This window comes from Mustela nigripes, chromosome 14, assembly GCF_022355385.1.
Source record: "Mustela nigripes isolate SB6536 chromosome 14, MUSNIG.SB6536, whole genome shotgun sequence".
NCBI classification, from domain to species: Eukaryota; Metazoa; Chordata; class Mammalia; order Carnivora; family Mustelidae; genus Mustela; species Mustela nigripes.
In genome coordinates this window covers 16208601-16233991 of record NC_081570.1, presented here as the reverse complement: position 1 = coordinate 16233991, position 25391 = coordinate 16208601, and the positions used below count along the sequence as shown (strand labels likewise).

The window sequence follows — 25391 nt, the reverse complement described above, 5'->3', positions numbered from 1 at the left end:
GCAGTATGGGCAAGTCACTAAACTGCTCTGTGCCTCAGTGTTCCCATCTGTGAAAAGGGAACATAATTGTAAAGGTTACAGGACTCAACGTGAGTTCTCAGAGCGGGAGAGTTCTCAGACCCTGTGGGAGCAGGGTCATTCAGCCCCCACCTGCCTTCTTTGTCCATTATCCTCTTTTCCTCTTCTTAGCGGGCCCCTGGGGTCTGGGGAAAGGGGATAGAGCTAAATATGAGGACTGCTGGGTTACATAGGCCTGGATCTAAATTCTAGATCTTCCGTGTGACATGGGCAGGTAATGTCCCCTCCCGGCGCCTCAACATTCTTATCTATAGAACAGGAGCAGGAAGATTAGAACAGCGGTTCTTTTTTTTTTTTTTTTAAGATTTTTATTTTATTTATTCGACAGACAGAGATGACAAGTAGGCAGAGAGGCAGGCAGAGAGAGAGGAAGGGAAGCAGGCTCCCTGCTGAGCAGAGAGCCCGATGTGGGGCTCGATCCCAGCACCTTGGGATCATGAACTGAGCTGAAGGCAGAGGCTTAACCCACTGAGCAACCCAGGCGCCCCTAGAGCAGCGGTTTTTGAAGCGTGGTCCTGAGAGGCTGCTACAGCACCAGGACAAGGGAGCTCAGAAGCAATGCTAATGCCAGCCCTCCCAGGGACTGTGACATTCCCGCGGTTTGAGAACCACCGGTGAGAACATCTACCCGTTAGGCTTATTGCAACAGCACAGGAGAAAATGCTTTCCAGTAGCTGCTGTCATTGCTCCAGGCTTGTGCCTTCTGGGCCTCTGCTGATGGGGCGGGCAGTATCCCTGCTCCAAAAAGGGCCAGTTGGATCCCCTCTGCTGGGATCTGGAAATTGGAGACATTAGTTTCTGTGTCACGCCTGTGAGGGGAAGGGCCCAAGTTGTTGGGCAAAGCTGTTGTTTGGAGACATGCATTTCCCTCCACTTGCCTTAATAGTCGAGAGGGCCAACCTGCAGAGAGAAGCTCAGAGCTGAGACATCTCAAAGGGAGACCAGATGGCCCTAGACTGGGGTCACCCATGTCTGGATCCTATGTCCACAGAGACTGGGCTGTCCTACCTGCTCCTGGGTCCAGTAGGACACCTCTGGCCTCTCCTGAGAAGTTCCTCCTTTGCTCCTAAGTCAGTATGAGCGGTTTTTGTCACTTGCATCTTAGAGGGCTCTGGCATGTGGAGGCCTGGGAATCAGGGTCAAGGGGAGTGTGCGAGGTCAGGGGTCATAGGCCTGAGGGGAACCACTTCCCTCTCTTCCCTTGCCCAACTGCTGGCCCAGCCAGGAGATCTGAGGTTCAACCCTCATCCTGTTCCCTAGAAGAAGGGCGCAATGGAGAAAAGGGGGCATTGAGGCAGTGATGCGCTAGCCCGGTCCTGAGAGCTGTCAGGGGTTGCCTCGGGGCTCCTCCGTTATCTCGGTCCTGGTTCCTGTGCTGAAACCCCAAGCCTCTCCCCAGAGAGCCGTCGAGGTGAACCCTCCCCCCTGGCTGGGAAACAGCAATAATAAAGGTGAAGGGTTTCCCTGTACTCACGTTTGTGTACACTCACGTGTATTTTACGGGGTGAGTGTGGCGGGACACACAGTGAGCCCTGGATTTCTGGCCGATCTGGGAGCTGACTGAGGAGGGCAGGAAAGGGGCCTTGTGAAGAGGGTCCTGCCTGGGGTGGGGGTGCTGGTTCCGGTGGAGGAAAGGCGGCAGTGTCAGGCCTCAGGGAGCGTGGGTCCTGCGAGAGAACCAGCGGGCTGGAGGCACCACTGGAGACAAGCGCTGGTTTCTGGGCCACAGCCGGCTGTGCCTGGGTCCTTGCAGCAAGAGGGGGAGCCCTGCGTGTGCTTGACACCTGCAGCCGGGTCCGCCCCTGGGCGGGGAGTACAGCCCTGTATGGAGAGATCCAACTGCAAAGGCTCAAGAACCAACCCCCCCCCCAACCCCGCCCAAGGTCTGATGGGTTTGGGAGGAAGGGGGGTGGCTTCACAGGCTCCGGCACTCACTGTGTCCCTGCCGCTGTGTGACCTTGGGCAAATCATCTGCTCTCTCTGAGCCTCAGATTCTCAGCTGTGAAAGGGGGAGAGCACTTTGCATCTCCTGGGCTTTGTGGAGGAACTTGAATGAACAAGGTACCCGGAGTGACAGGGGCTCAGTAACTCCACTGTGATGTGATAACGGTCACTTTGAGTCAAAGACCAAGCAGATGCTTTGTACGGAAAGGGTTGAGCAGCAAAAAAGAAGGCCCAGCCCCGTTGAGAAAAGGTTGCCGGTCCCTGTTGGAGAGTCTGAGGTTGGGGCAGGTTGTCAAGGCCAGGCCTGAGGCCCAGGAGACCAGAAGCTATGCCCCGTGAACGGAGTCCTGAGAAACAGGCCTGTCTCCAAAGAGTCTGGTTGCTCTGACCCTCTGTGGTTGGCAGGAGAAGAGAGCCTTAAATCCCTCCTACCCCAGGTCAGGATCGGTCCTTGGTCTTGGTGGACTAGCGCTAGAAGGAGGGGCTACAGCGAGCAGGTAGAGGAGTGCGACAGTGGACGGTCCTATGCCTGTGTCCTTGGTCTTTATGGAGTGGCTGTGGTGCCCACTGGGCTCTGTGGGGTTCGGTGAGACCTGCCTTGCCAAGCTGGGCGGATGGGCTGGGCATGAGTGAAAAGCCCGAGGCAGGCTGTATGTGCTCAGCCCTGCACATGTGAGAAGTGGGGCGGGGGGAGATCAGAGGAGCCAGAAGAGCGAGCTCAGGGATGGCCCAGCTACAGGGAGATGATGTGACTTGAGTGGGGCTGTGTAGGAGCCTAGGGGAGCTGTGAGCATAAAGGCATCAAGGTGGGGCAGCACAGAGCTTGCCTGAAGATAGAGGACCCAGCGGTCCCCAGGGGAGTCCTTGTCCAGGAGAGGCAGGGGTGAGACTGGAAGTCCAGTCCATGGAGAGCCTGGAGGGCTAGGCTCATGGGCTGGGAGTCTATCCAGTTGGCCATGGGGTTAGTGAGCAGGGTAGTGATGTTTGTTCTAACTGGATGGCCAAGTTTGTGCCAGGCTGGGAAGGATTTCGGTAGGGGGCGTGTGGGGAGAATCAAGAGGGGAAGGGTCTTGATTTCACAGTCAGTTTAGATGTTACAGGAAGACCCTTTGATCCCTTGGGCAGGGGGATGTGATGTTATAAGCAGAAAAACTCTGTAAGTGGGGCGCCTGGATGGCCCAGTCGATGAAGACTCTGACTCTTGATTTTGGCTTAGGTCACCATCTCAGGGTTGTGGGATGGAGCCCTGCATCAGGCTCCGTGCTCAGTGTGGGGTCTGCTGGAGATTCTCTCTCCCTCTGTCTCTGCCCCTCCCCATACTTGCATGCTCTCTTTCCCTCACTCTCAAATAAAGATTCAAAAGAAATCTTAAAAAAAGAAAGGAAAGGAAAGGAAAGAAAAGAAAAGAGAAAAGAAAAGAAAAGACAAAACCTTTGTAGTGTGTGGGTGGCTCAGTGGGTTAAGCCTCTGCCTTCGGCTCAGGTCATGATCTCAGGGTCCTGGGATTGAACCCGGAATCGGGCTCTCTGCTCAGCGGAGAGCCTGCTCCCCGCCCCCCGCCTGCCTCTCTGCCTACTTGTGATCTCTGTCTGTCTGTCAAATAAATAAAACCTTAAAAAACAAAAACAAAAACAAACAAACAAAACAACCTTTGTAGTGTCCAGCCTCAGTACATTGCCTTGAAAGGGGTCTCAAGTCATCAGTGGGCCGACCCAGTTCTCCCTGTGGAATGAAGGACAATCCCTTCGTCCGTCTGATCCTCAGTCTTCTCTATAAACTGGGCATGATGTACCCTATCTCCTCCCATGAGTGTGAGGCTTAATGAGACAATGAAAGGGTCTAATCCAGCGCTTGGAACACGGTAGGTGCTCAGTAGCCGGTGTTCCCTCCCCATCTCCCACTGTGTGGCTGTCACAGAGCTGGGCAGTCTGGTTCTCCATTCACCTCCTAACAGATGGAGTTTTTGCTTTCAGAGCTCATTCACTCATTCATTCATTCAACCAGCGTTCAAGCAGCACTTCAGAGCACCTACTGTGTGCTAGATATTGGGGGACAAAGTTGAATTAGACCACTGTCCTTTGGCCTTGGAAAGTTTATTTGCTCATTCCTTCAGCAACATCCATGGAGCCCTACTGTGCGTTTCGGTCTGGTGGGGGTGGGGATGGGGGTCCAAGTGAGCCTTGCTGGCAGGGGTAAGGGATGGGGAGGGAGCCAGCCAGCCCCACAGCTCACACCTCTGCGTCTGGGAAGAGCAAGAACCCAGAGAAGATGCTATTGGCACCTTCCAAGCCCAGCAGGGCGTTCTTGTCTGTGGCCTGCAGAAACACGTTCTCCCCCTCGCTCAGCTTGAGGACCACACCGCCCGTGGTGACCTGGAAGGTGTTCTGGGCGTAGTCGCAGAAGGTGACCACCTTCTCCATGCGCTCCCGGCCCCGGATGAGGTTCACGCACAGGTTCCCTCGTGAGCTGGCGTGGTAGGCGAAGTAGTAGATGCCGGGCACGGTGCAGGTGAACTTGCCGCTGCGGGGTTCGTAGTTGCGGTTCTCGTTGGTGATCACGTGGTCGAAGCGGATGGGCTGCTCCCGCCGCAGGACGCTGTTGATGGTCCTCGTGGCAGAGAAGGCGATTTTCTGTGTGGCCCTATAGTCCCCTGACTCGCCCTTGGGGCCACGGGGTCCGGGGGGGCCTGGGGAACCTTTGGGACCAATGGGGCCCTTGGGGCCTACTTTGCCTGGTTTCCCAGGCATCCCTGGGTCTCCCTTCTCCCCAAACTCGCCATGGTCTCCAGCCAGCCCTGGCAGCCCTGGAAAAGCAGAGACAAGAGACATGATGGGCCAGGGATCGCTGAGTACCCAAAGAAGGAGCCCCCGGGCTAGGAGTCCAGGAGCGTGGCTGTGTAACTTCTGCCATGTCCCTGCTCCTCTCTGGGCCCCAGCTTGCTGTGTGTGGAAGGGGGGGTGGTCTCCTCCCAGCCCCGCTTTCCCCGTAGCAATGGGACCTGACACCCGAGGAGTGGACAGTGGTGTCTCCTTAGGGAGGGTGCTGGGCCTGCTGTCCTCACCAGCTCATACAGGCTCCCCTGTTCCAGCCTGGAGCCGGAGAATGAATTCTCAGCCCACATACTCTCCCTCCTCACTCCCCCCTCAGGGTAGACATCTTTAATCAATCCCGACATTCATTTCACTGGAGCCTAGAACTGAATCTTGGAAACCTTCTCATGCCCTCCATGTGGCCGCTACCCGTCTGTCTGGCACAGTGCGAGACAAAACCTCTTTTCCAGGGAAGGGGCAGAGTATCGTGGCTGAGAGCATGGGCCCAGGGGACAGACAGATGTCCTGCGACATCTGCCATTATTAGTCATGTGCCCTTGATGGAGTCACACTCTCTGGGGCTCAGCTTCCTCCGCTGTAAAATGGGCTCATGAGGATACTTTGTGGGATTTCGAGGGTCACTTGGGGATTGTGTGAGGACAAAAGTTGGTTTTGGTTAAATGAACGAACAAACGAACATTTTCCAGGGGGTTTTCTTGGGGGGAAGTCTCATTTGAACCCTGTGACAACCCTGAAAAGAATCTGCCCACATGTTATAGGTAAAGAAACTGCATTTCAGGGAGGGGAAGCCACCCCCCCGGGAGGCAGCCCGGGATTGCGCGTCTGCCGCGGAGCTCTCTGTCTGCCTGGACTTAGGGGTGAGAGAGCCACGGTCTGATCTCAGCCTCGATATGGACGTGGCTCCCTCAGGCAATTCAGTAGTCCTTCTGGACATCAGTTTTCCGGGCTGTAAAACGGGAATCAGAATTCCCTCTTCTCAAAGTCATTGCGGGGCGGAGGAGAAGGGGGTGCTTGGCAAGCTGATGGATTTGCAAGTGCTTTTGCGATCTCTTGGGTCAGCCGCTGTGACCGGGGAGGCAGGAGATGGGGCCTTGCTCAACGACACGAATGTATCCCCCAAAGCGGGCAGTACCTTTCTCTCCCTTTGTCCCTGGGGTCCCAGGTTTGCCGTTAGAGCCTGGTGCACCAGGGATGCCCGGGATGCCAGGGATGGCCGCGTGTCCAGTACAGCTGCTCTGGGCCCAGGAGGCGCCTGACAGACTCAGGAGCAGCAGCAGCACCAGAACGCAGCCCCTCGGGGCCGTCATCACCGCCCTGTCTCAGCTACCGCCTGCGGGGGGACAAGAAGATGGAGTGGGTTATTGCCAGGGCGACTTGCACCATGTGTGCCATCATTCATTCACTCCTTCCCATACTCACTGAGTGTGTCCTTTCCACCAAGCCAGACCCTGTGCAGGGTGCTGGGGTGACACAGCAAAGGCTCCTGCTTGCATGGAGCTGGCAGCCTTAGGAGAAGGCGGATGATAACCAGGTCAACAGAGAAGTCCATGGAAGCAGGGAGAGTCTGCAGAGTGCTCTGCAGGAAACGCAGGGGTGCTGGGAGGGAGAGGGAGAGCCACGGGGGTTGAGGGGCAGGTGGATGGTTTTCTGGGTTGGGAGTGGGCAGGCGGCATCTCTGAGAGGGGTGTTCGGGCTGACAGCTGGAGGTTCAGCAAGGACTGGGGCAAGAATGTTCCAGGAGGAAAGGAAGCAGGGGCAAAGACCCGGAGGCAGGACAGCTCCTGGAGCATCGAGGACCCTGTAGGGAAGCCAGTGTGGCTGGAGGGGCATGAGGGGTCAGCGGAACCGGACGTCAGAGCTGTGGTTCTCTGGCTTTGGATTTTCTTGCAAGCGTTCTCATTCAAGAGAGCTTCTGAGTTCAGGGAGCCAGTGCTGTTTCCAGAGCGGGCCACTTTACACCCTCAGAGCACAGCCTGGAGGAAGCTGTTATTTTTATACCAAAGAGGACCTGGTGGCTCTGGGAGGCCGCAACACTTGCTCAGGGTCATACAGAAAGGACTATAGCCAGTACTCAAACCCAGGCCTGTCTGCCTCTCAAGCCAGTATGCCTGCTGGCACAGCAGGCCATCTCTGCAGATGAAATATCCTCAGGTCCCTGGGGGAGGAGGGAAACACTGGCCCCTTCTGAATCCCAGAGAACTAGGAAGAACTGTGCTGTCTTGATCTGATCAGCACAGCCAACCCCCCATAGCATCAATTCTCAAGACAGAAGGGAACTTAAAACTCATCGGATCCACTGTTGCTTTACAAAATTGAGGGGATAGGGGCACCTGGGTGGTGCTGTCGGTTAGGCACCTGACTCTTGGTTTTGGCTTAGATTGTGATCTTGGAGTTGTGAGCCCATGTCAGGCTCTGGGCTCAGTGTGGAGTCTGCTTGAGATTCTCTCTCCCTCTCCCTCTGCCCCTCCTGCTCATACTTACTCTCTCTCTCTAAAATAAATAAATCTTTTTAAAAATTGAGGGTCATTCACGTAATAAAAATTAAACCTAAATTGTTTATCTTTGCATGAGACCAGTTCCCATTCTTCCTGGAGGTTTTACAGCATGATGGATTGGACCACTTCAGTAACCCACACATTGGGCACTTAGCCAGGCTCTGGGCCAAACATGGTACATGCCGCTGTCTCATTGCATGTGGTCCTCCACACAGCCCCCATCCACCCCCAGGGAGGCACCCGGCTTTCTCCTTCTCCAGATGGGGAGACTGGGTATTTGAGAGGGTGGGACCCCCATCAAGGTCACAAGGCCACTTTGGGGCTGGGATTCCTACCCATGTCTTTTGCATCTTCAACCTCACAGCGTGTTCTGTTAAGAGGCTGCTGAGCCTGGTGGTTCGAACGTGGGCTTCGGAGCCAGACGGGCTGATGGGGCTAAGTATGGTGGCATTTGGAGCAGCGTGGGGTATGGCGCTCAGTGGAGGCGTCTGTCCTTACTGCTCCTGCTGCTGTAGCAGGGTCTGTGTCAGGGGCGGTGGTGAGGGACCCCTGATGACTGCCAGGGACCCACTCAGTCCTCTGCCTCTCCCAGGTAAGGGCCTCAGGCAAATCGCTTCTCTCTGGCGTGTTTCCCCTTCCACGAAATGGGGATAATACTAACCTCTGGCACGTAGGATTCGCGGGAGGACGGATGAGGTAGGACCTGGCATGGAGGAAAGGCTGAACGAATAGTAGCAGTTTCTGTATTATCCCCATCATCTACGAACCCCCGGATATGATAGAGGATGGTTGGAAAAGTATAAAACAGAATCCAGCCCCTTTGGGAGATGGGGCTCGGGGAAAGAAGGTCTCAGGGGGATGCCGCGCAGGGGTGGAGAGCTCTAATCTGACGGGGGGGGGGGCATGAGGGCAGTGGGCCCAGACCCACCATGAGACTCAGGCTTGCTGGGGAAGCAGGAGGTAGGGTGGAGGGAGAGGGGAAGATCCGGGTTCTGGCTCATCTCAGGGGCCACTGAGTCTCAGATCTGGGCAAGGACCTAGGACTCACCTGGTCTGATCCCTCTCCCCGCCATGTGTCACCACCGCCAGCCTTGCCCCTCACATCTTTTCCGTGTCAGCAGTTCTCCCAAATCCTTCCAGCCCCCAACAGTCCCTTCCCTGCCCCGCCCCCAGCTTGGAATCAGGCCAACTGGACTTACACTGCCCCTTGGCTGCCCGCTCACTGCATGACCTCAAGCAAGGACCTTAACCTCCCTGGACCTCTTAAGCTAATTTTACCTGTCAGGGCAGAGGATTCCGTGAGATGGAGTCTGAGAGGAACGCGGTCTCTCGTGGGGTGTGTGGTTCCACCCCCTCCTTGACAAACAGGGTTCGCTTCACTCAGGGCTAACTACTCACTGCTCGCCACTCCCCCTACGAGTCAAATTTGTTCCTTGAAAGAGTCAGGCTGAGTTTTCTTAGCAGACGGGGAGGAAATAAGAGAAGGTAGGTGTTGGAGAAATGCTGGGCTAGGCGGAGGGGGACCTGGGTTCTAATTTCATCTCTGCCTCTGACATATCCCGAACCAGGTCAAGCCTGACCTCCTTTGGGGCTCTCAGTGCCCCTAGAATGTTCTATTATTCCCAGAGAGGGTCCAAGCTGAGAGAGGTTTCCTGCCTCACCCCAGGTCACCGGCATCTAAGAGACAGAAGCGGGACTCAGCTCGAGTCTTACCGACTCCAAAGCTCTTATGTGGGTGCCTCCCATCACTCAGGACTAGCTGTAGACCCCCAAGCGCACCCCCAGGGAGTTTGACTCCCCGGGGTCGGGGGTTGGGCCCAGGGATCCACACAGTTATTCGCCCTTGGTGGCTGTGAGGCAGGGGACGCAAGGGGTCCTCTTTGGAAATCATTACCCTCTGCCATATGGGTCCTGCTGCTGCTCCCCCCAGGCACCAAGCCCCAATCTCACCTGGGAACCTGGAGTCCGGTGATGCCGCTGGGCTGGGCAGCAGTGGGACCAGGACCTAGGCGCCTGCTGCTCTCAGGCTGAAGCGGAAGTTCCAGTCCCCAGAGACAGGAAGGGCCTTCCCCTGACGGCCCCCTCCCCTGGGCCCAGCAGGACAGCACCCTCTACTCTTGGCCCACCCAGGCAGTTTCAGGTCCCGTTTCTGCAATCTGGAGGGCTTTACTGTAAATGGGGAGGGTGGTTGGCCGGTTTGGTTTCGCCAGCTCAGCAGTTGTTGGGAGAACAGGCTGTGCTGGGAGAATGGCCACAACTGGTGGCTTGCGTGCCAAGGTCCCCCGGCCTTGCGATCCCCTCCGGCAGACATGGGCGTTCCTCCCTGACATGAGAACATGGCTGGCCTGGGGCCTGAGCACTGGATTTGGAGTCAGAAACCGTGACTCATTTTCTGGCTCTGTCACTCATCAGTGAATTTGATTCCTGAGGTCTCGAAAGGGGGCCAAAATATTCTCCACCAAGAGGACCCAGGGGAGCCCTAATTTCCTCTGCTAGATGATGGGACTATAAGGACACCTGTGCTGTAGACAGCTCAGGGCACTGGGGGGTTCATTTGCGATCATGGAAGAGAAAGCAGAGGATAAACTAGAAAGAACAGGGTACGTGTAAATTGCTAAGTTCACGCATATCTCAGGCTTCCCTTTTCTGGGTGCATCTTCTCTGCCTTCTTCCGTTCTATACTTCCGCTCTTGCCCCGTTCTCAGAAAATTATCTAATCATGAATTTTGAATGTGGTCATTATTTATTGAGAGCCCTTCCTTCTGCTTACAGTAGGGCTCGAAGCCGGTGACCATGATGGGCATAGGCAGGGGTTTAACTGCTTGTTGATCCTGGAATCACACCAGGTCCGGGCTGGACACGAGCTTGGAGGTCACCTAGCTCATTCCCCTCGCCTTCCATATGGGAAAACTGAGGCTCAGAGGGGAGAAAGTTGTCGCTGAACAAATGTCTATCACGAGCCTCCCTGTGCTAGGTGCTGGAGATGGTCACAAGCAGATCAGCTGTGTCTCCTGTCCCCAGGGAGAGCTCCTTCTACTGGGGGAGACCGGTTTAAGCATGGAATGATGCAGTGGTCTCACGGCCTCTGTGATAAGTGTCAGAGAAAAGAGGGGACTAGGAGCGCCTGGGTGGCTCAGTCCATTGAGTGTTGGACTCGGTTTTGGCTCAGTGTGTGATCTCATGGGTCCTGGGGTCAAACCCGGTGCCTGGCTCCTGCTCAGCAGGGCGCTGGTTTCTCTCCTTATTTCTCTGCCTCTGCCTCTCTGCACACACTCTACTCTCTAAAATAAATAAATAAATCTTAAAAAAAAAAAATAAAGGAAAGGAAAAGGAAAAAGAAAAGATTGCTGCAGCCCACGCCTCATACAAGTGGCAGCTGCGGGACTCAGAGCCAGCCGTCCCCGATGCCAGGGTCTCAGCCTGTTCGCTGATGCTGCATCTGAGGCAACGTGATGCCTCTCGCAGCGGTGGGTGCCCCTTGTGGGGACAGGTACCTCTCTCTGGGACGGGTGCCCCTCTCTGGGATGGGTGCCCCTCGCAGAGACAGGTGTCCCTCTCTGGGATGGGTCCTCCTCACTGGGATGGGTGCCCCTCAAAGGGATGGGTACCCCTCATGTGGACAGGTGTCCCTCACAAGGATGGGTGCCCCTCCTAGTGATAGGTGCTCAGCTAGATCAGGAGCTGCCACAGGTCAGGAGAGTCCTACTTGACATCTGTGTTTGGTGACAGAACATCTTTGAGCTTGTGGATGTTAACTGATGGAAATTAATGGTTACCTGCAGTGGGTATTAGGGAAAGAAGAAACTAGTTTGGTAAAACCAAAGGGTCTCTGGGATTGGCCAGCTATAGACTCAAAGGGACTGAGCCTGGATGAGGAGGGAAGGCATTGGATTCTGAGCTGGGAGAAGGGTAGAGCTCTGTACCACTTAGTCTCTGTGCCTATGAAATTGTAAATTCATAGATTGCAAGTCTAGGGTTCTTCTGAACCCTAGGGTTCTTCTAGGGCCCCCAAGGGCCACCTGGCCTTGGGTTTCTAATTCTTCGGTGGCTGTTGGCAATGAGAAAACATGAGCTTGAGGGGCGCCTGGGTGGCTCAGTGGGTTAAGCCGCTGCCTTCGGCTCAGGTCATGATCCCAGGGTCCTGGGATCGAGTCCCGCATTGGGCTCTCTGCTCAGCAGGGAGCCTGCTTCCCTCTCTCTCTCTCTCTCTCTCTGCCTGCCTCTCCATCTACTTGTGATTTCTCTCTGTCAAATAAATAAAAAAAAAAAAAAAAAAAAAAGAAAACATGAGCTTGAACTTGGAGTTCAAGGAGACAGCTGAAGACTAAGACCAGAAGGCAGCAGGGAGGGGAGGACAGCCACGGGCTTAGGAGTCATCCTCCCCCAAGTTTGAATCCCAGCTTTGTTTTGGTCTAGCCATGTGGCCTCAGGCACATTTACTGGCCTCAGTTTCCCCATATGTGAATGGAAGGCATGGGTTGTGGGGGGCCATTGAGGTAACCTGGCATGTCTAGGGCCCAGCCTTCTGTAGGTCCCACATGCGAACCCAGGGGCCGTGTTATATATACGAAGAGAAGAATGAATTCTTGGAGGCTGGGTGCATGGGCGCCATGCCTGGATCAGGGATCAGGAGCAGAGGGGTCTCTGGGCCTCGGTCCCTGAGTAGGAGTCAGCTGGTGTCTGTACCTGTAAAACTCCGCCTCACATCCCTGACACAGAGGGAACGATCCCTACCAAGCGTGGCAGCAGAGACGTACAATTCCTCAAGTTTCCGCGGTCTAAGAGCGATTCCTTGAGGCTTGGGGTGTCTTTGTCTTCTTTATAAAGTTTTTGTTTATTTATTTTGTTCAAGGGGAAAAGCCGCGGGAGAGGGAGAGAGAGAACCTCAAGCAGACTCAAGCCGTGCCTTGGGGCATCCTCTTCTCGTTCTGGTCCCACTCCCCTCCCCTTGCCTGCCCCGCTTCGAAGCCCTCGCCAGGTTCCGCTCAGCCCAGCAGACAAGCTGGCATTTTCAAAGGCCCTTCTTTCATGACAAAGCGAGAACAACAAGGAAACAATTATGGAAAATAAAAACAGCACAATAGTTGTCATTTCCAAAGCACAGGTTTCTGATCTGACACTGTGGCCTACATAAATGGTGTATTGATTTTTTAAACAAAAGAGAAATGAGAAGAAAGTTGTATCACTTGAGGCGTTGCTAGGCGGACTGCTAAGTGGCTGATGGAGGAGAGCCGTGAGGGGAGTGGCCCCGTGACCTGGCCCTGGCCCTGCCAGAAGCACCCCGTGACCCAGCCGGGGTTCCTGGGCTCTTGCCTCTGTTCCCACTCTGTGTGTGTGTGTGTGCGTGTGTACGTGTGTGTGTGTGTACATGCATGACTTTCTTGTGCCACCGGATTTGGGAACATAGGTTCTAAAAAGTCACCTAATTTGTGATCCAAGGCTCTGGAGGGCACTGCGGAGACACAGAAGGGAGAATCAGGGAAGGCTTCGTGGAGGAGGTGATTTTTATGTTGAACCCTGACAGCTGAGTGTGTATCCGCCAGGTGGACGGAGGGCTAGTGTGCGAGCGGGGCGGGGGGCATGGCACCCAACAACATGGCAAAGGCAGGAGGGTGTGGAATGGCTCCTTTCCTGAACAAAAGAGCCAAAATTGGTGGTGTTGGTTGTGGGCCGCAGCCATTGTTCTGACACCCCCTGCTGGGTGGGTCAATGTCCCTGTGAGCCCCGGGGGGCCTTGTGGAAGCAAGCTGAGATCCCAGCCGGGCCGGGTAGGTTCTCCTTGGGACTAGGTGGGCTCTAACGCTGGACGGGCAGTCTGCCCAGGAAAGTTACACTTTTTATCTTTTTTGAACTTGAACTATCAACCCTTCTCATGGTCACCACAGGGAAAGTGCTGTGACTAGAATCTGGCCTCCTGGTCCTCCGCATGGGTCTGGGAATTCGAACACGGCTGTTTACCCGTGAGCATGGACAGCTTTAATGACAGGAGCACCTCTCACCCAAACAAGTGACAGCAGATGGCCCATTGAGGACCTCTGGCGGCCTTCAATCACACTCTCCCAAATGGCCACGGGATGCTGAGTGCCAACCTTTACTGAGCACCAGCTAGATGCTCTGTCTAAATCTAGAGCCCGCAGATGGCGGCGGCAGGTGCAAAGCTGAGGATGAAGAGGCCGCTTCTTGGAGAACTTGGCAGTGAGAAGCCTGAGACTTGCATATTTATCAACTTATTTATTTATTTATATATCTCCTTGCCTTTCCCAAGACTTGGGGTTGGGGGGGGGGGCAAAAAACATTGACAGTATTAGAAGGTGTTGGTTAAGTCTCAAAGCAGTGACTCCTGAAGGAGCTCAGAGGAGGGAGAAAACGTGGGGCAGGGGGTCAGGGCGGGCTTCCTGGAAGAGGAGTCCATCAGGTAGGGAGAATGGCCCGAGCACAGTGGTTTTTTTTCGGGGAAGCTCAGGGAGGCGGGGTGGCCCTGGGGCTGGAGCCAACCTGACCGCCCTAGTCGGGAAAGAGCAGGAAGCCGGAGAAGACGCTGTCGGAGCCTTCGGTGCCCACCATGCCGTTGTAGTCATTGACTGCCAGCCATACCTGCTCCCCTACCTGCAGCCGCAGCAGCACGCTGCCCGAGCTGACCTGCTTGCTGTTGGACATGTGGTCACAGAAGGTGGTCACCTTGGTACCACTGCGGTACAGGTGCACGCACAGGTTGGCCGTCTGCGACGTGTGGTACACAAAGTAGTAAAGCCCCGGGACTTTGCAGGTGAACTTGCCGGTGCTCGTGTCGTAATCCCCCTGTGGATTGGTGATGACTGTGTTGAACTTGACCAGGCTGTTGGGCCTGGGGTACTCGGCCGTCTGCCGTGTGACTGTGAACACGGACTGGTGCTTCTGCTTGTATCTACCCTCCTCGCCCGGCTCCCCTGGGGGTCCCATGAGGCCGGGAACCCCGGGAATCCCAGAGGTTCCCATGGGGCCATTTTTCCCAGGAAAGCCAGGTGTGCCGGGTTCTCCCTTCTGACCCTTGGGTCCTCGTGTTCCCGGGATAGCTGGGATTCCTGGGGAGAGAGCAGGTGGGAAGGAAGTGATGGGACAGGGAACAGGGCTCCCGAGGAAGGATCAGATCCCAGAGAGCCACTGGGAGCTTGGAGCGGGAGCGTGCGAGAGCCGGGCACCGCACAGGAAGTGCTCGGGAAGGTCAGCTCCTGGTGAGGCCTGGAGGCACTGCAGGGCCCTGTCTCATCCTTCAGGACAGCTTCCAGCAACTGTTTGGGAGGGGGCAGACGTGCTGGGGGAGGGGCCTGACAGGCAGTGGGGGGTGGGGGCCAAAGGCATGGCCTTTGGCATAGGACAGGATTCCGCTGTGTGACTTTGGGTAAGTTGCTCAGTCTCTCTGAACCTCAGCTTTAACATTTATAAAATGGCCGTACGGCACTTTAAAAAAGGATTTTGGCCACAGTTTTCTCACTTGTAAAACGGAGTTAACAATTTTACCTACTCCATAAGGTAGGCATATGCTGAACATTTGGAACCATGCCTGGCATATAGTAGGAGCTCAATAATTGGGGACCGTCAGCCACCCAGGCCACAGGATGGCCAGAGATAGCCTTGTAGTATAAGTTCTTGAAAAAATGGCAGACCTGGGGGCCTCACTTGGCTCACCCTGAATCGAAGAATTCCTTCTGGATTGTTGGCAAAATTCCATTCTAGTGCCAGGAGGGAAGATGGCGGTGGGGAAAATCCCAAGGACATTCCTTGTCCCTGGCCTGCCCACCCCTGCTTCTGCCGCCCCCCAGCACCTCCATCCAACCTCACCCCAGTGTCACCCATGCTGGCTCTACACACACCTGCATCCCAGATATGCACCTGGCCCAGAAGGCGCCCCCAGACTCCAGCACCTGCCCAGCACCTACACCGCCCCCCGTGTCCTTAGCCCTCTTTGCTCATGCTAGCACTTGCCCATCATTCTGCAATCCCGACTTCTCACTCCCCATGCCCCCAACTCCTTAGGATCCCAGGGAGGGAAGTGAGCACAGACCTCCCATAAAAGCAATGATGACAGCTGAACGTGCATAGCTTACGCGTCCCCGAGACCTTACCACGTGCGTGGTCCTGTTTTACATTCCAACTTGTTTAATCATCCCAGCGCCCCCGGGGCCGCCTGTACTACTGTCTCCCCATTCGACAGATGAGGACACTGAGGCTCTTTGCACAAGGAAGTGGTAGGGCCATCTGTGCATTGTGGACACTCCCCATGTCCACTCCACCGGGTTCCCCAGCAACCCCCCGCCCTGAGGTCCATGCTGCAGAGCAGGTGGTGGAGGGGTTGTAATCAAAGAGCACAACACTTTAGAATTTGCCAAAGGTCTCCGGGATCATCTCCTGTGATCCTCCCCCCACTTCCTGGGACGGGTGCTCTCATTCTCTCCTTGGTGTCAGATGAGACACTGAGGCACAAAATTGGGGAACGGGGGGGACCGAGTCCTGGGGTCTGAGGAGAGATGGGTGACACCTGCCAGGAAAGCTGGCCTCTGCTCAGAGAGCTGGTGCAGCAGAAGATTGCACAGACGTGCTAGCAAGTGGCCATCCTCCTCCCCCCAGCTGTAGCCCCCGATGGACACTTGCCCGCTGCCCCCAGGCCTCCAGTGATGCCTCCCCAGCAGGCCGGCAGACTCACCTGGCTCGCCCTTGGGCCCCGGCAGTCCATCGTAGCCGTCCTTCCCGGGGGCCCCTGGTAGGCCCGGCATCCCGGGGATCCCGTAGCAGCCTGTGCTGGCCTGGCCCCCAAGTGGCAGCACCAGCAGGAGCAGCAACAGGTTTAGTCCGAGGTGGGGCCGGGAACTGGACCCCATGTCCATCCTGGGGAAGGATCTGGGTAGGGAGAGAGCTGAGTTGGCCCCCGCCAGCCCCTCACCCACCCTCCTCACTCGCTTGTTCCCGGGGCCAGTTCTTCTCAGCCCTCCGGAGCCTACCTCCCTTCCCCAGGCCCCTTCCCTTGCCCCTTGAGGGCTGGGACCACAGGACGGATGGAGATGGGACCTCGTCTCTGCACCCAGGCCCTCAGCTCAGCAGCGATGGGGACCCTCCTTCCTATCACCAATCAAGTTGTCCCCACGTTTCAGGGAGGCGGCAGGGGGGAACTGCCAATTGCCCTCGCCTGGGCGGGGGTCCTGGCCTCACCTGGGTTGGCAGGATTCTGGTCTGGTCACAGAGATGTCCTTAGATCTGCTTCCGTTCTCCCGGGCGGGAAGATACCGTGTCAGAGTAGTCACATCAAGGAGGGCCCAGAGCAGGCTGGGCGGCCCCCTCCCCTCTGCTCACCCTGCTTCCAATCCCACATCCCCTTTCCCATAATTTTTCCTGACTCAGTACTTTCTTTTGGGTACTGAGTCTGGCTGACCGCAGCAATGCCCCTGTGTTCCCCACCCCAGGGTCATGCATGTCTGAAATGAGGAAATGTCTACCCCACCCCGGGTCTGCTGGAGGGAGTGTGTGTGTGTGTGTGTGTGTGTGTGTGTGTGTGTGTGTGTTAGAGAGAGAGAGAAAGTCCTTACCAAAAATCATGTGCAACTGATTTCTTGGGGTCCAAAGCCTTGCTCTGACCCCTCTGCTTCGCTGCCCCAAGAAACAAACCTCGCATGCACTTGTGAAGTGGCAGGCCTTATTCTAGAATCTTCCGTTTGCCCCTCTCACTTGTTACACTTGGGGGTGGACACCAAGATGGGCAAGCCTCGATGGCAGGCAGCCTGCTGTGGTGGACAGAGTCAGTGGCCTCGGATGTCCTCCAGCCCTGCCACTGCCTTGCTCTGAGGCCCTCTGCAAACCACTCTAGGCTTCAGTCTTCTGGTCTGTATATTGGGGGGGGGGGGGGGGGGGCAGGAGGGCGGGTCTAGGTTTTGCATGTGCGCACGTCTTCCTTTGCTGGGGCCCTTGATGACCCCTGCCTCCCTTGCCTCCATTTCCGGCACCCCTGCATCTGGTCTTGGAACCTGTGGTGGCTGCTGCAGGGTTGCTGGTTGGGGCCGGGCTCGCAGAGCTGGGAGAGGGCCCTCTCCTCTCTTCCTGTTCTCCTCCTATGACATTCTGAGGAGGAGAGGCTGCTGAGCAGTTGAGGGGTCCCACCCTGACACTCCACCTGTCCCCGGTGTCACTCGGGGTGAGGCCTTTGACCTCCCTGAGCATCCATTCCTCCTGCGTAAATGGGGGGTTCCAATAGCTCCCATGCAGGGCAGTGGTGAGGACCCAGCAGGACCCAGTGAGGCAAGCGCAATGCTTAGCCTGGTGCCAGGAGTGAGCGGGAGTTCACAGCTCTGCCCCTGCCCCAGCAAGTGACCTTAAGGGCCTCGGTCTCCTTTTCTGTCCCTACACCCTTTCGCCCAGGGCTGCAAAATGTGAGCTGAGGGCAAGGATGTGAATGAACTTGGCCCCGGAAGTCCCCAGCAGGTAGAGGGCTGGGAAGAGCAGAAAGGGTAGACATGACATTGCTGGGGAGACCCCATCTTCCATTCTCATCTTGTTTGCGCGGGTCCGTGTTGTCCAGCAGGTGGCAGCCTTGGCCCATGCTCAGCCTGCCCGGCCCCAGCGTCCAGGCCTTGCCGGGCTTGGCCTGAGCCTGTTCCCCTCCTTCGGGTGATCTGCCTCAGGCAGGGTGGGTGCGGGGGTGCGTCTAGGTGGGATTTAGGATAAGGGGCTGCCTGACCCTCCCTGCACTAGCCTGGTCTCTCCCACCACTTGCAGGGGCTGCACTCCGGACATCTTCGAGTCCCATTACAATGAGAGGAGCGCTCCACTCTGGGGTCAGCAGAGCCGGTTCACATCTCCGACCTGCCACTCTCTGGCAGTGTGACGGCGGGTAGGCATCTCCTGTCCCTGAGGCTCCGTGAGGAGGGGTTGCTGAGATCCGGTGTGTCTGTGGCTAGGAAATACCCAGCCCATCGTAGGTGCTCGATCTGCTTCATTTCCTGGAAGCGTATGTTCTGGGCCAGGAGGCAGGGAGCTGGGGCAGAGCAGAGGCCCGAAGCAGACAGAGGGGCCAGAGGAGACCAGCACAGCCCTGGGGCTACAGCGGGGTCACCCTCTCCTTCCTGACTCCCAGAAGCTGCAGGTGGGGCAGCCCTGGCCCAGGAGAGGGTCTCGGGAGTCTGTCCGAGGCCTGGGGGGAGGTACGGGTTTGTGGGGACTCCAGCTGCTCCTTGTGTCCGACAGTAGGTGGGAGACACCGATCCTGGGCCCCGGGGGCCGGCCGGTGGGAGTGTGAGCGCATGTGAGGGTCAGCGAGTGAGAGAATTGGGGCGGTGCTAAGGCACATGCGTGTTGGAGGATGAGGAGAGCGTGGCACGGGTGTGCCTGGGACACATGTGTCAAGGTTGTGTGTGTGTCTATGTGTGTGTGAGAGAGAGAAAGTGTGTGTGTGTATGTGTGCGTGTGTGTGTGTGTGTGTAAGAGTGTACTTTCGACAGTTTAGGAGGGGTACTTGGGTGTCTGAGGCACAGAGTGCCTGGGTAGGACAGCACAGATACCCCAAGTATGTCTGCGGGTGTGAAGGTTTCAACGAATGTGCACGTGTGGTGTGCAGATGTATGGTGTGTGTGCAGTGCAGGGCACAAATGGCTTTCTCTGGGGAAACACCCAGGGCATTAGACATCCTCAGAACCAAACTTCCGGCTACTTATTGTCTTCGCATTCAGAGGACGAGGTGGGGCTTCTTGCCTCTGAGCAGCTCTGCACAGGCTAAGTGGGACCCCGGGAATATGCACCATGGGCACCCCAGATCTTCTCAGTTCCAGCCAGCAGGGATGCCCAGCCCGGGAGGGAGGAAGCCCCAGCCTCTATGCTTCCCCGGGGCGGGGGGAAGCCCAGGGCAGGACTCAGGAACCTAGCTTCGGGGAAGACTGCTGGTTGCCCTTGGGCTAGTCGCTCCCCTTCTCTGAGTCTTGCCCATGTTTTGCTGGTTCAGCGTTGGAAATCAAGTGTCACCTGTCAGGCATGTGGCTGTGGAGGCTGGCAAGGGTCACCGTCGCACACACGCAGGCTTGGATACCGTTAAGTTCTGGGTTCAAATCCCAGGTCCTCCTCTTCAACACTGACCGTGGGCTTTATGTCCACCTCATGCCCCCAGCCTGCCTCACTATCTGGAAAGTAGGGTCGTGATACCCGCCTCACTCCCCAGCCCTACAGATGAAACAAAATACAACAATGGCTCAAACTTCCGAAGCCCTGACTATGAAGCAGTCCCTGTTCTGCAATTTCCGTGTCTTAAGTCATTCAGTCCTCCTGACAAGGCTTTGAAGTAAGTGCCCTTGTTATTCCCATTTTACAGATAAAGAAACTGAGGTCACTCAAGTTATATCATATACATACGGTTGGCCAACTGGTAAGTGTTGGCCTAGGATTTGAACCCAGGCCGCTGAGGCTCCCAGGACCTCCTAAATACAGGTTGTAAAATACGAAATACAGGCTTGCCTTGTAAGCACTCAGCGATTGTCATTCCTGTGCTCCCTCCCAGTGCCCAGAACAGCATCGGAACCTCAGGCTCAGCACACAGGAACTCGGGTGTTTATTCTAGGAAGAATTCTAGGAAATCCATCTTACAGTGGGCAGTGGGCAGTGAGTTCTCGGGGGCTCTGGCAGCCAGCCCTCACCCTTCAGGCAGCTAAAGCAACAGCACCCCGATAGAGAGCAGACCATAGAAACCAGAGAGGTAGAAGGTGTGAGCTGGAGTCACACAGCAGGAAGCATGTGCAGCCAGGGGCGGGAGGGTCCTTCCCGGGCTCAGATGGACGGGAAGATGAGGAAGCCGCTGAAGACACTATCCACCTCCGGGCCCTGGTAAATGCGGCCCTTGACGGGGTCTTTCTCAATCCAGACCTGGTCCCCGTGCTGCAGCTGGAGAACCATGCCCCCGGACACCACCTGGAAGATCCCCTTGCTGTTGGTGTCACAGAAGCCCAAGGAGCGCCGGAACTGGTTCCTCCCGGACGACACGATGGACAGGCAGATGTCCCACTTGGACACCACCTGGAAAGTGAAATAGTAGTAGCCCGGCACAGCACAGAGGAACCGGCCCGTGTGGTTCTGGTACGGGCCTTCCTGGTTGGTGATGACCGTGTCGAAGATGACCACGTTGCCACCCATGGGGGGGTTCCGCCTTACGGCTGAGAAGGCCGGCCGTGGCTGGTCCTTGATGTTTCCTGGGTTGCCCTTGATGCCTTTCGGTCCTGGGAAGCCAAGGAGCCCCAGGGGGCCACTGGGTCCAGGAAAGCCCATGTTGCCAGGCTTTCCAGGGGGCCCAGGTTCCCCCGGGTCTCCTTTAAGGCCTTGGATGCCTGTCCGCATGCCGGGAGCCCCTGTGGGGAGAAAGGCCAGATCTGGAGGGGGAGTCCAGTGTCCACCAGTCCTCAGGGAGATGGCTGGGACCCTCGGCTGCGGTGGGATGGAGGATGCGGGAGTGCCTGGGCCTTTAAGACCTTGATTCTGGCTGGTTGTGTGACCTTGGGCAAATGTTTCAACCACTGACCCTCAGCTTCCTTATCTCTAAAGTGGAGAAAAGTGAGAACAGGTACTTGGAAGCTGTCAGATTCTTGCAAAAGCAGGACAGGCTTCTCCGCACCTCGCCGGGCCACTGCCCCTGACTCCTTTGGGTTCGGGACTACATTTAGGAGGCCTGGATGCCAAGTCGCAAATGTTTATGCAGATCCTTCTGGTCTGCTCTGGACTGGGAGGCTCTAGGGGACTGAGATTATCTTTTTCTACTCTGAGCATCTCCTCCTCCTTTTTCCTTCACAGCCACACCCCTCCCCCACCTTTTTTTTTTTTTTTTTTTTTTAAGAATGTGAGTTTCTGAAACTGGAAGGGGCTAGGAATGGGGAAGCAGGGACTGAGTTGGGTGTGGGGGCTGGAAGGAAGCAGAAAGGATAGTTGCCGTGAACTGATCATCTCTACGTGCCAGGTAGGGTTATTTTTTCCATTTTACAGACGAGGAAGCCGAGGTTCAGAGAGAGTCAGTAACTTGCTCGAGGTCACACAGCAAGATGAGTCTCCTGAGTTCAAAGATGAGCACCTTAATCGTTTTGGTAACTGAACGACAACCCAGGACTGGACGCTACTCCAAGACCTTTCACGTTTGTTGTTTGCGGTGGTCCGTGAGAGAGAGGACTCAGGCAGGAAAGGCATTCAGAGAGAGGCCTGGCAGCCTGGGGACATGTCCAGGGAGGAGGAAAGGTTCCCCTCAGCCCCGGGGACCCAGTGCAGATTGCAGGGGCTTCATGTGGGGGCCCAGGTGGATTCCTGCTTCTTGGGGCCGCCCCCAAGCATCCACCCAGGAGGCCAGGCCCAGCCAAGGGACGAGGGACTGGGGTCAAGAGGGAAGGGCTTACCTGGCTCCCCTCGCTCCCCCTTGAGGCCTGGCCGTCCGTCTCGGCCAGGGGGTCCTGCAGCCCCCGCCCTCCCGTCCGGTGCTCGGCACACATCCTGGGTCACTGCAGAGGCCAAGGATACGGCCAGCACACAGCCCACCAGCCAGCCCCGCGGGGCCTCCATGATGCCACTGCGAAGACATAGGGGCGAGGCTAGACCTCACACACTCACACACACCCAACTCGTACTTACACTTGAATCCCACACCTACAATGATATCTACACATACCCCCGCCACCGGTGCACATACACACCTCCAGGGCCTTCGATGTCTACCTTGCACCCAGCCCCAGTGACCCCGTACGTACATGAAGCACCAGAAATTCACACAGATGCCACACACAACTGAAGTTACACACTCAGACACACAAGCTTGGCCTCCAGTCCCATAGAACAAACACAGGGAGCAGACTCACAATCCACTCCACACTCCCGGATGCACGAATGACGCCCAAATGGACTCCATCTAGCGCTCAGCCACACACTCATATAGTCCTACAGATGATCAATTCCATTGAACAAATATTTATCGAGCGCCTACTTCTTATTTAATTAACACTGTCTCACCCAGATGGCAGAGCTGTGCGTACACATAGGAATTCACAGCCCCCTGACACAACGCGTGTGCTCACCGCCGCCCCCCCCCCCCCACATACTCGACCCCTTTCAGCACCTACTAGAGTGTCTACGGGACCCCTGCGCTGGCTCTGACACTCCCAGGCTTTCCCCAGCTTCTTGTGTCTTGGGGAGGCCAAAACCCAGGAACTCTGATTAGAGGGATGGGTTTATATCATCACTTCCCACTAACTCCCAAACCCGAGGAATGAAGATGGTCCCCCCACTCACTTATTCTGGGTCCTGGATCCGGAACCCCCACCACCACCACCGGCCAACTCTGTCCTGACACAGAACCAAGGACAGTGTTCCCCCTCCCCTGCCTTTGTGGTCCACCCCCCTAGGCCAGCTCCCCTGGTTCCCTGAATTTCACAGCCCCCTCCCCCTCGGACGCTGGCCTCACCTGCCTCAGCTGGCCCTCAGTTCAACTGGATGTTCCTGTCCTCCACCCAGGGACCGCTGTGGGACACCCAGCAGGGGTGCCGCCCGCCTGGCTGTGGCCAAGTTTCACATCCCTTCCTATTTCCCCTTCTCCTTCCCTGGGCCTGCCCCCAGCTTTGCCCCAGGGGCCAGAGGCCTCCCGGAGACAGTTTGAGCAGACCTCAGCAAGACTGGGACACTGGACATTCGCCCCACCCCCCACCCACGCACGCAAGCTGGTGTGGGGGCAGGGAGGGCAAGGCAGGAGTCTGCAAAGACAGAGGCCGTGGAGGGGGTCCTGGGTAGGGTGTGAGAACCAGGGAAACACAGAACATCAGGGCAGACGGGGTTTTTCTAAAAGTCAGTAACTTGAAAGACTTTTTCGAGTTTATGAAAGCAACATGTATTCATTGTCAAAAAGCTTGGGAAATACAGAAAAACACAAAGGACAGTGCAGTAGTGATGGGAAGCTTAGTAATCAGCTTTCTAGACCTGCCACTTCCTAGCTGCCCTTGGGAAGTTACTTAACGTCCCGGGGCCTCAGTTTTCTTATTCATAAATTGGGAACAACAGATTTGACCTCATCGGAGTATTATAAAGTTTCAATGGCATCATATATATACAAAACACTTGGCATGGGATGAACAGTTAATAAGTAGCTTTTATTGGATTTAAAAAACAGCAACAAAAGCCCATGAATGCTATCATCTAGAGAGTTACCCTTTGGCAGGATCATCTAGTCTTGCTTACTCTTGCTGACAGGGTGGCTACTACCTGTGGGCCCACATCACTTCACCGGCTTGGACCCTGAGCGTCCTTTAGATAGAGCTACCCGTTCTCTCCAGTCTGGAGAGCAATGTGTTCAGGCCCAAGCTGACCAGGTCTTTCTGCTTCTTCCCATGACCGTGGTCACCACCCCCCACTCTGACCATTTCACCAAAAGGAAGATGAGGAGGGGAAAACAAGTCTATTGACCTGGGCAGATGAAGATCGTCCAGGGCCAAGGTTTTCAAGCGTCTGGGACCTCTTTTCATTTGCAATCTTGTGTGGTACCCAATATGTATCTGACAGATATAAGTGGGGGTTCTCAGGATAAGAGTGCAAGCCCAGAGTAACTCCCACCAGCCCCTCTCTTGCTCTTGGGGATTCAGGAGGTTAAGAGAGCTGGAATCTCATGGGCTGTGCCCACTTGTTACTCACTATGTAACCTGAGGCAAGCTATATCATTTCTCTGGACCTCAGTTTCTTTATCTGTAAAATGGGGATGATATAGACTTCTCACTGGGCTGCTACGGATTCTATGAGGAAGTTGATGCTGTCATATACCACATTCAAATAAATCATCATTATGAATAATATCTCTGTGACCGTGGGCAGGTTACCTAACCAGTCTGAGCCTTACCTCCATCTCTCAAGGTGAGGGAGTGGCGGGAGGCAGGAAGGTCACAAGGAGGTTGGGAGGCAGGAAGGTCACAAGGAGGTTGCACCCGAGAACACGGCTCTGGGCACCCATTTTCTTTGATGGCAGCATGTCAGTCTTGTTTCCCTGCAAGAGGAGTTAGAAATATCATGTGTCGGAGTCAGAAAGGCCAGGCTGATGGCTCCCATTTCACAGATGAAGAAACTAACCACCAGAGACATCATTGCTTGCCGAAGGTCAGAAAAAAGTGGCAGAGTTGGCATGGGGAAAAACCAAATACTGTGAAAGTCTTCTCAAAGTATAGTTTCTGAAATTTTGAATAGATCATTCTTATAGAAATATATAGTGGGCACATGTGAGTTTTTAAATTTTTTTTTTTTTTTGTAGCTTGTTAATGAAGGAACCAGCAGGATGAGAAAGCTAGTTCAATGAAGGGTATGAGCAGGAAACATTTACATGTACCTACATATGGAGAGAGAAGAGAGATTTAGCAGAAAGAAAAACAACAATAACCCCAAAATTAGAATTCTGGAATATTCATAAGGTTGCTAAGTTAGAGGCAACACTGGTGAATGTTTATAGGGCAACAAAATCATAATGTTGGGGGTTATCTTCTCTATTAGAAAGAAATCATTTGCATGATTTCTCTACCAGACAAAAATAATTTGTAACTTACTAGTTTTCTACCAGCAAACAGGGGTCTTTACAGATCCTGGGCCCTGATCAATAGCAAATAATAAGTCAAGCAGAGTGACATTCCCCTAGAGGGTCAGATGACCCTTAGGAGGGCTTGTTAGATAATGTTTTGACTTGACTTTGAAAGGGCATCGGTTATCTATTTGCCTTATTTCCAACTGTTGGATGATTTTACTTATCAGGCTGTTGCAAGTGTATAACCCTTCCCAAGAAATAAAAGCCATCGATAGGAATGAACATAGCATTAGTGCGAAAGTAAATGGGTCAGCAACAGCCCTGCGAATGTCACAACAGAGACCCCTTCCATCAGAAGGGATGGACAGAGTCCTCCTTTCTCTCCAGAGCTCAGATTCCTGGAGGGGAGAGGTAGGGGGGTGGGGGGGAGTGTGGGAGGTGGGAGAGGTTGGGGGATGAGAGGAACTGCTCTGTAATGCCTGTAGAGTCATGATCCGTGAGGCCCAGGTGTAGTTAGGA

The 25391-nt window shown here is 55.4% G+C and overlaps 3 protein-coding genes across 8 annotated transcripts; all 3 read right to left on the bottom strand.

Moving 5' to 3' along the window:
* Positions 1–4099: 4099 nt before the first annotated feature.
* Positions 4100–9443, bottom strand: C1QB (complement C1q B chain). 5 transcript variants are annotated; one of them, XM_059376590.1, is made up of 4 exons: positions 9299–9443; positions 8627–8761; positions 5986–6183; positions 4100–4825 (listed from the first exon to the last, which is right to left on the bottom strand). In XM_059376590.1, exons 3-4 carry the CDS (start codon positions 6158–6160, stop codon positions 4251–4253), a joined length of 750 nt encoding a protein of 249 aa, XP_059232573.1. In that variant the 5' UTR covers positions 6161–6183; positions 8627–8761; positions 9299–9443; the 3' UTR covers positions 4100–4250. The 5 variants fall into 5 exon arrangements, with proteins under 5 accessions (XP_059232573.1, XP_059232572.1, XP_059232571.1 ...); XM_059376589.1 differs by lacking the exon at positions 8627–8761 and adding an exon at positions 6273–6358; XM_059376588.1 differs by lacking the exon at positions 8627–8761.
* A 4121-nt stretch (positions 9444–13564) lies between these two features.
* C1QC (complement C1q C chain) lies at positions 13565–16659 on the bottom strand. Its single transcript, XM_059376587.1, has 3 exons — positions 16532–16659; positions 16029–16222; positions 13565–14409 (listed from the first exon to the last, which is right to left on the bottom strand). The coding sequence occupies exons 2-3, from the start codon at positions 16207–16209 to the stop codon at positions 13853–13855; spliced, it is 738 nt and encodes a 245-aa protein (XP_059232570.1). The 5' UTR covers positions 16210–16222; positions 16532–16659; the 3' UTR covers positions 13565–13852.
* A 3375-nt stretch (positions 16660–20034) lies between these two features.
* On the bottom strand, positions 20035–22902 carry C1QA (complement C1q A chain). Of its 2 annotated transcripts, XM_059376585.1 has the most exons (4): positions 22785–22902; positions 22183–22261; positions 21727–21896; positions 20035–20697 (listed from the first exon to the last, which is right to left on the bottom strand). In XM_059376585.1, exons 2-4 carry the CDS (start codon positions 22230–22232, stop codon positions 20123–20125), a joined length of 795 nt encoding a protein of 264 aa, XP_059232568.1. In that variant the 5' UTR covers positions 22233–22261; positions 22785–22902; the 3' UTR covers positions 20035–20122. The 2 variants fall into 2 exon arrangements, with proteins under 2 accessions (XP_059232568.1, XP_059232569.1); XM_059376586.1 differs by lacking the exon at positions 22183–22261 and having other exon boundaries at positions 22785–22901.
* Positions 22903–25391: the final 2489 nt, after the last annotated feature.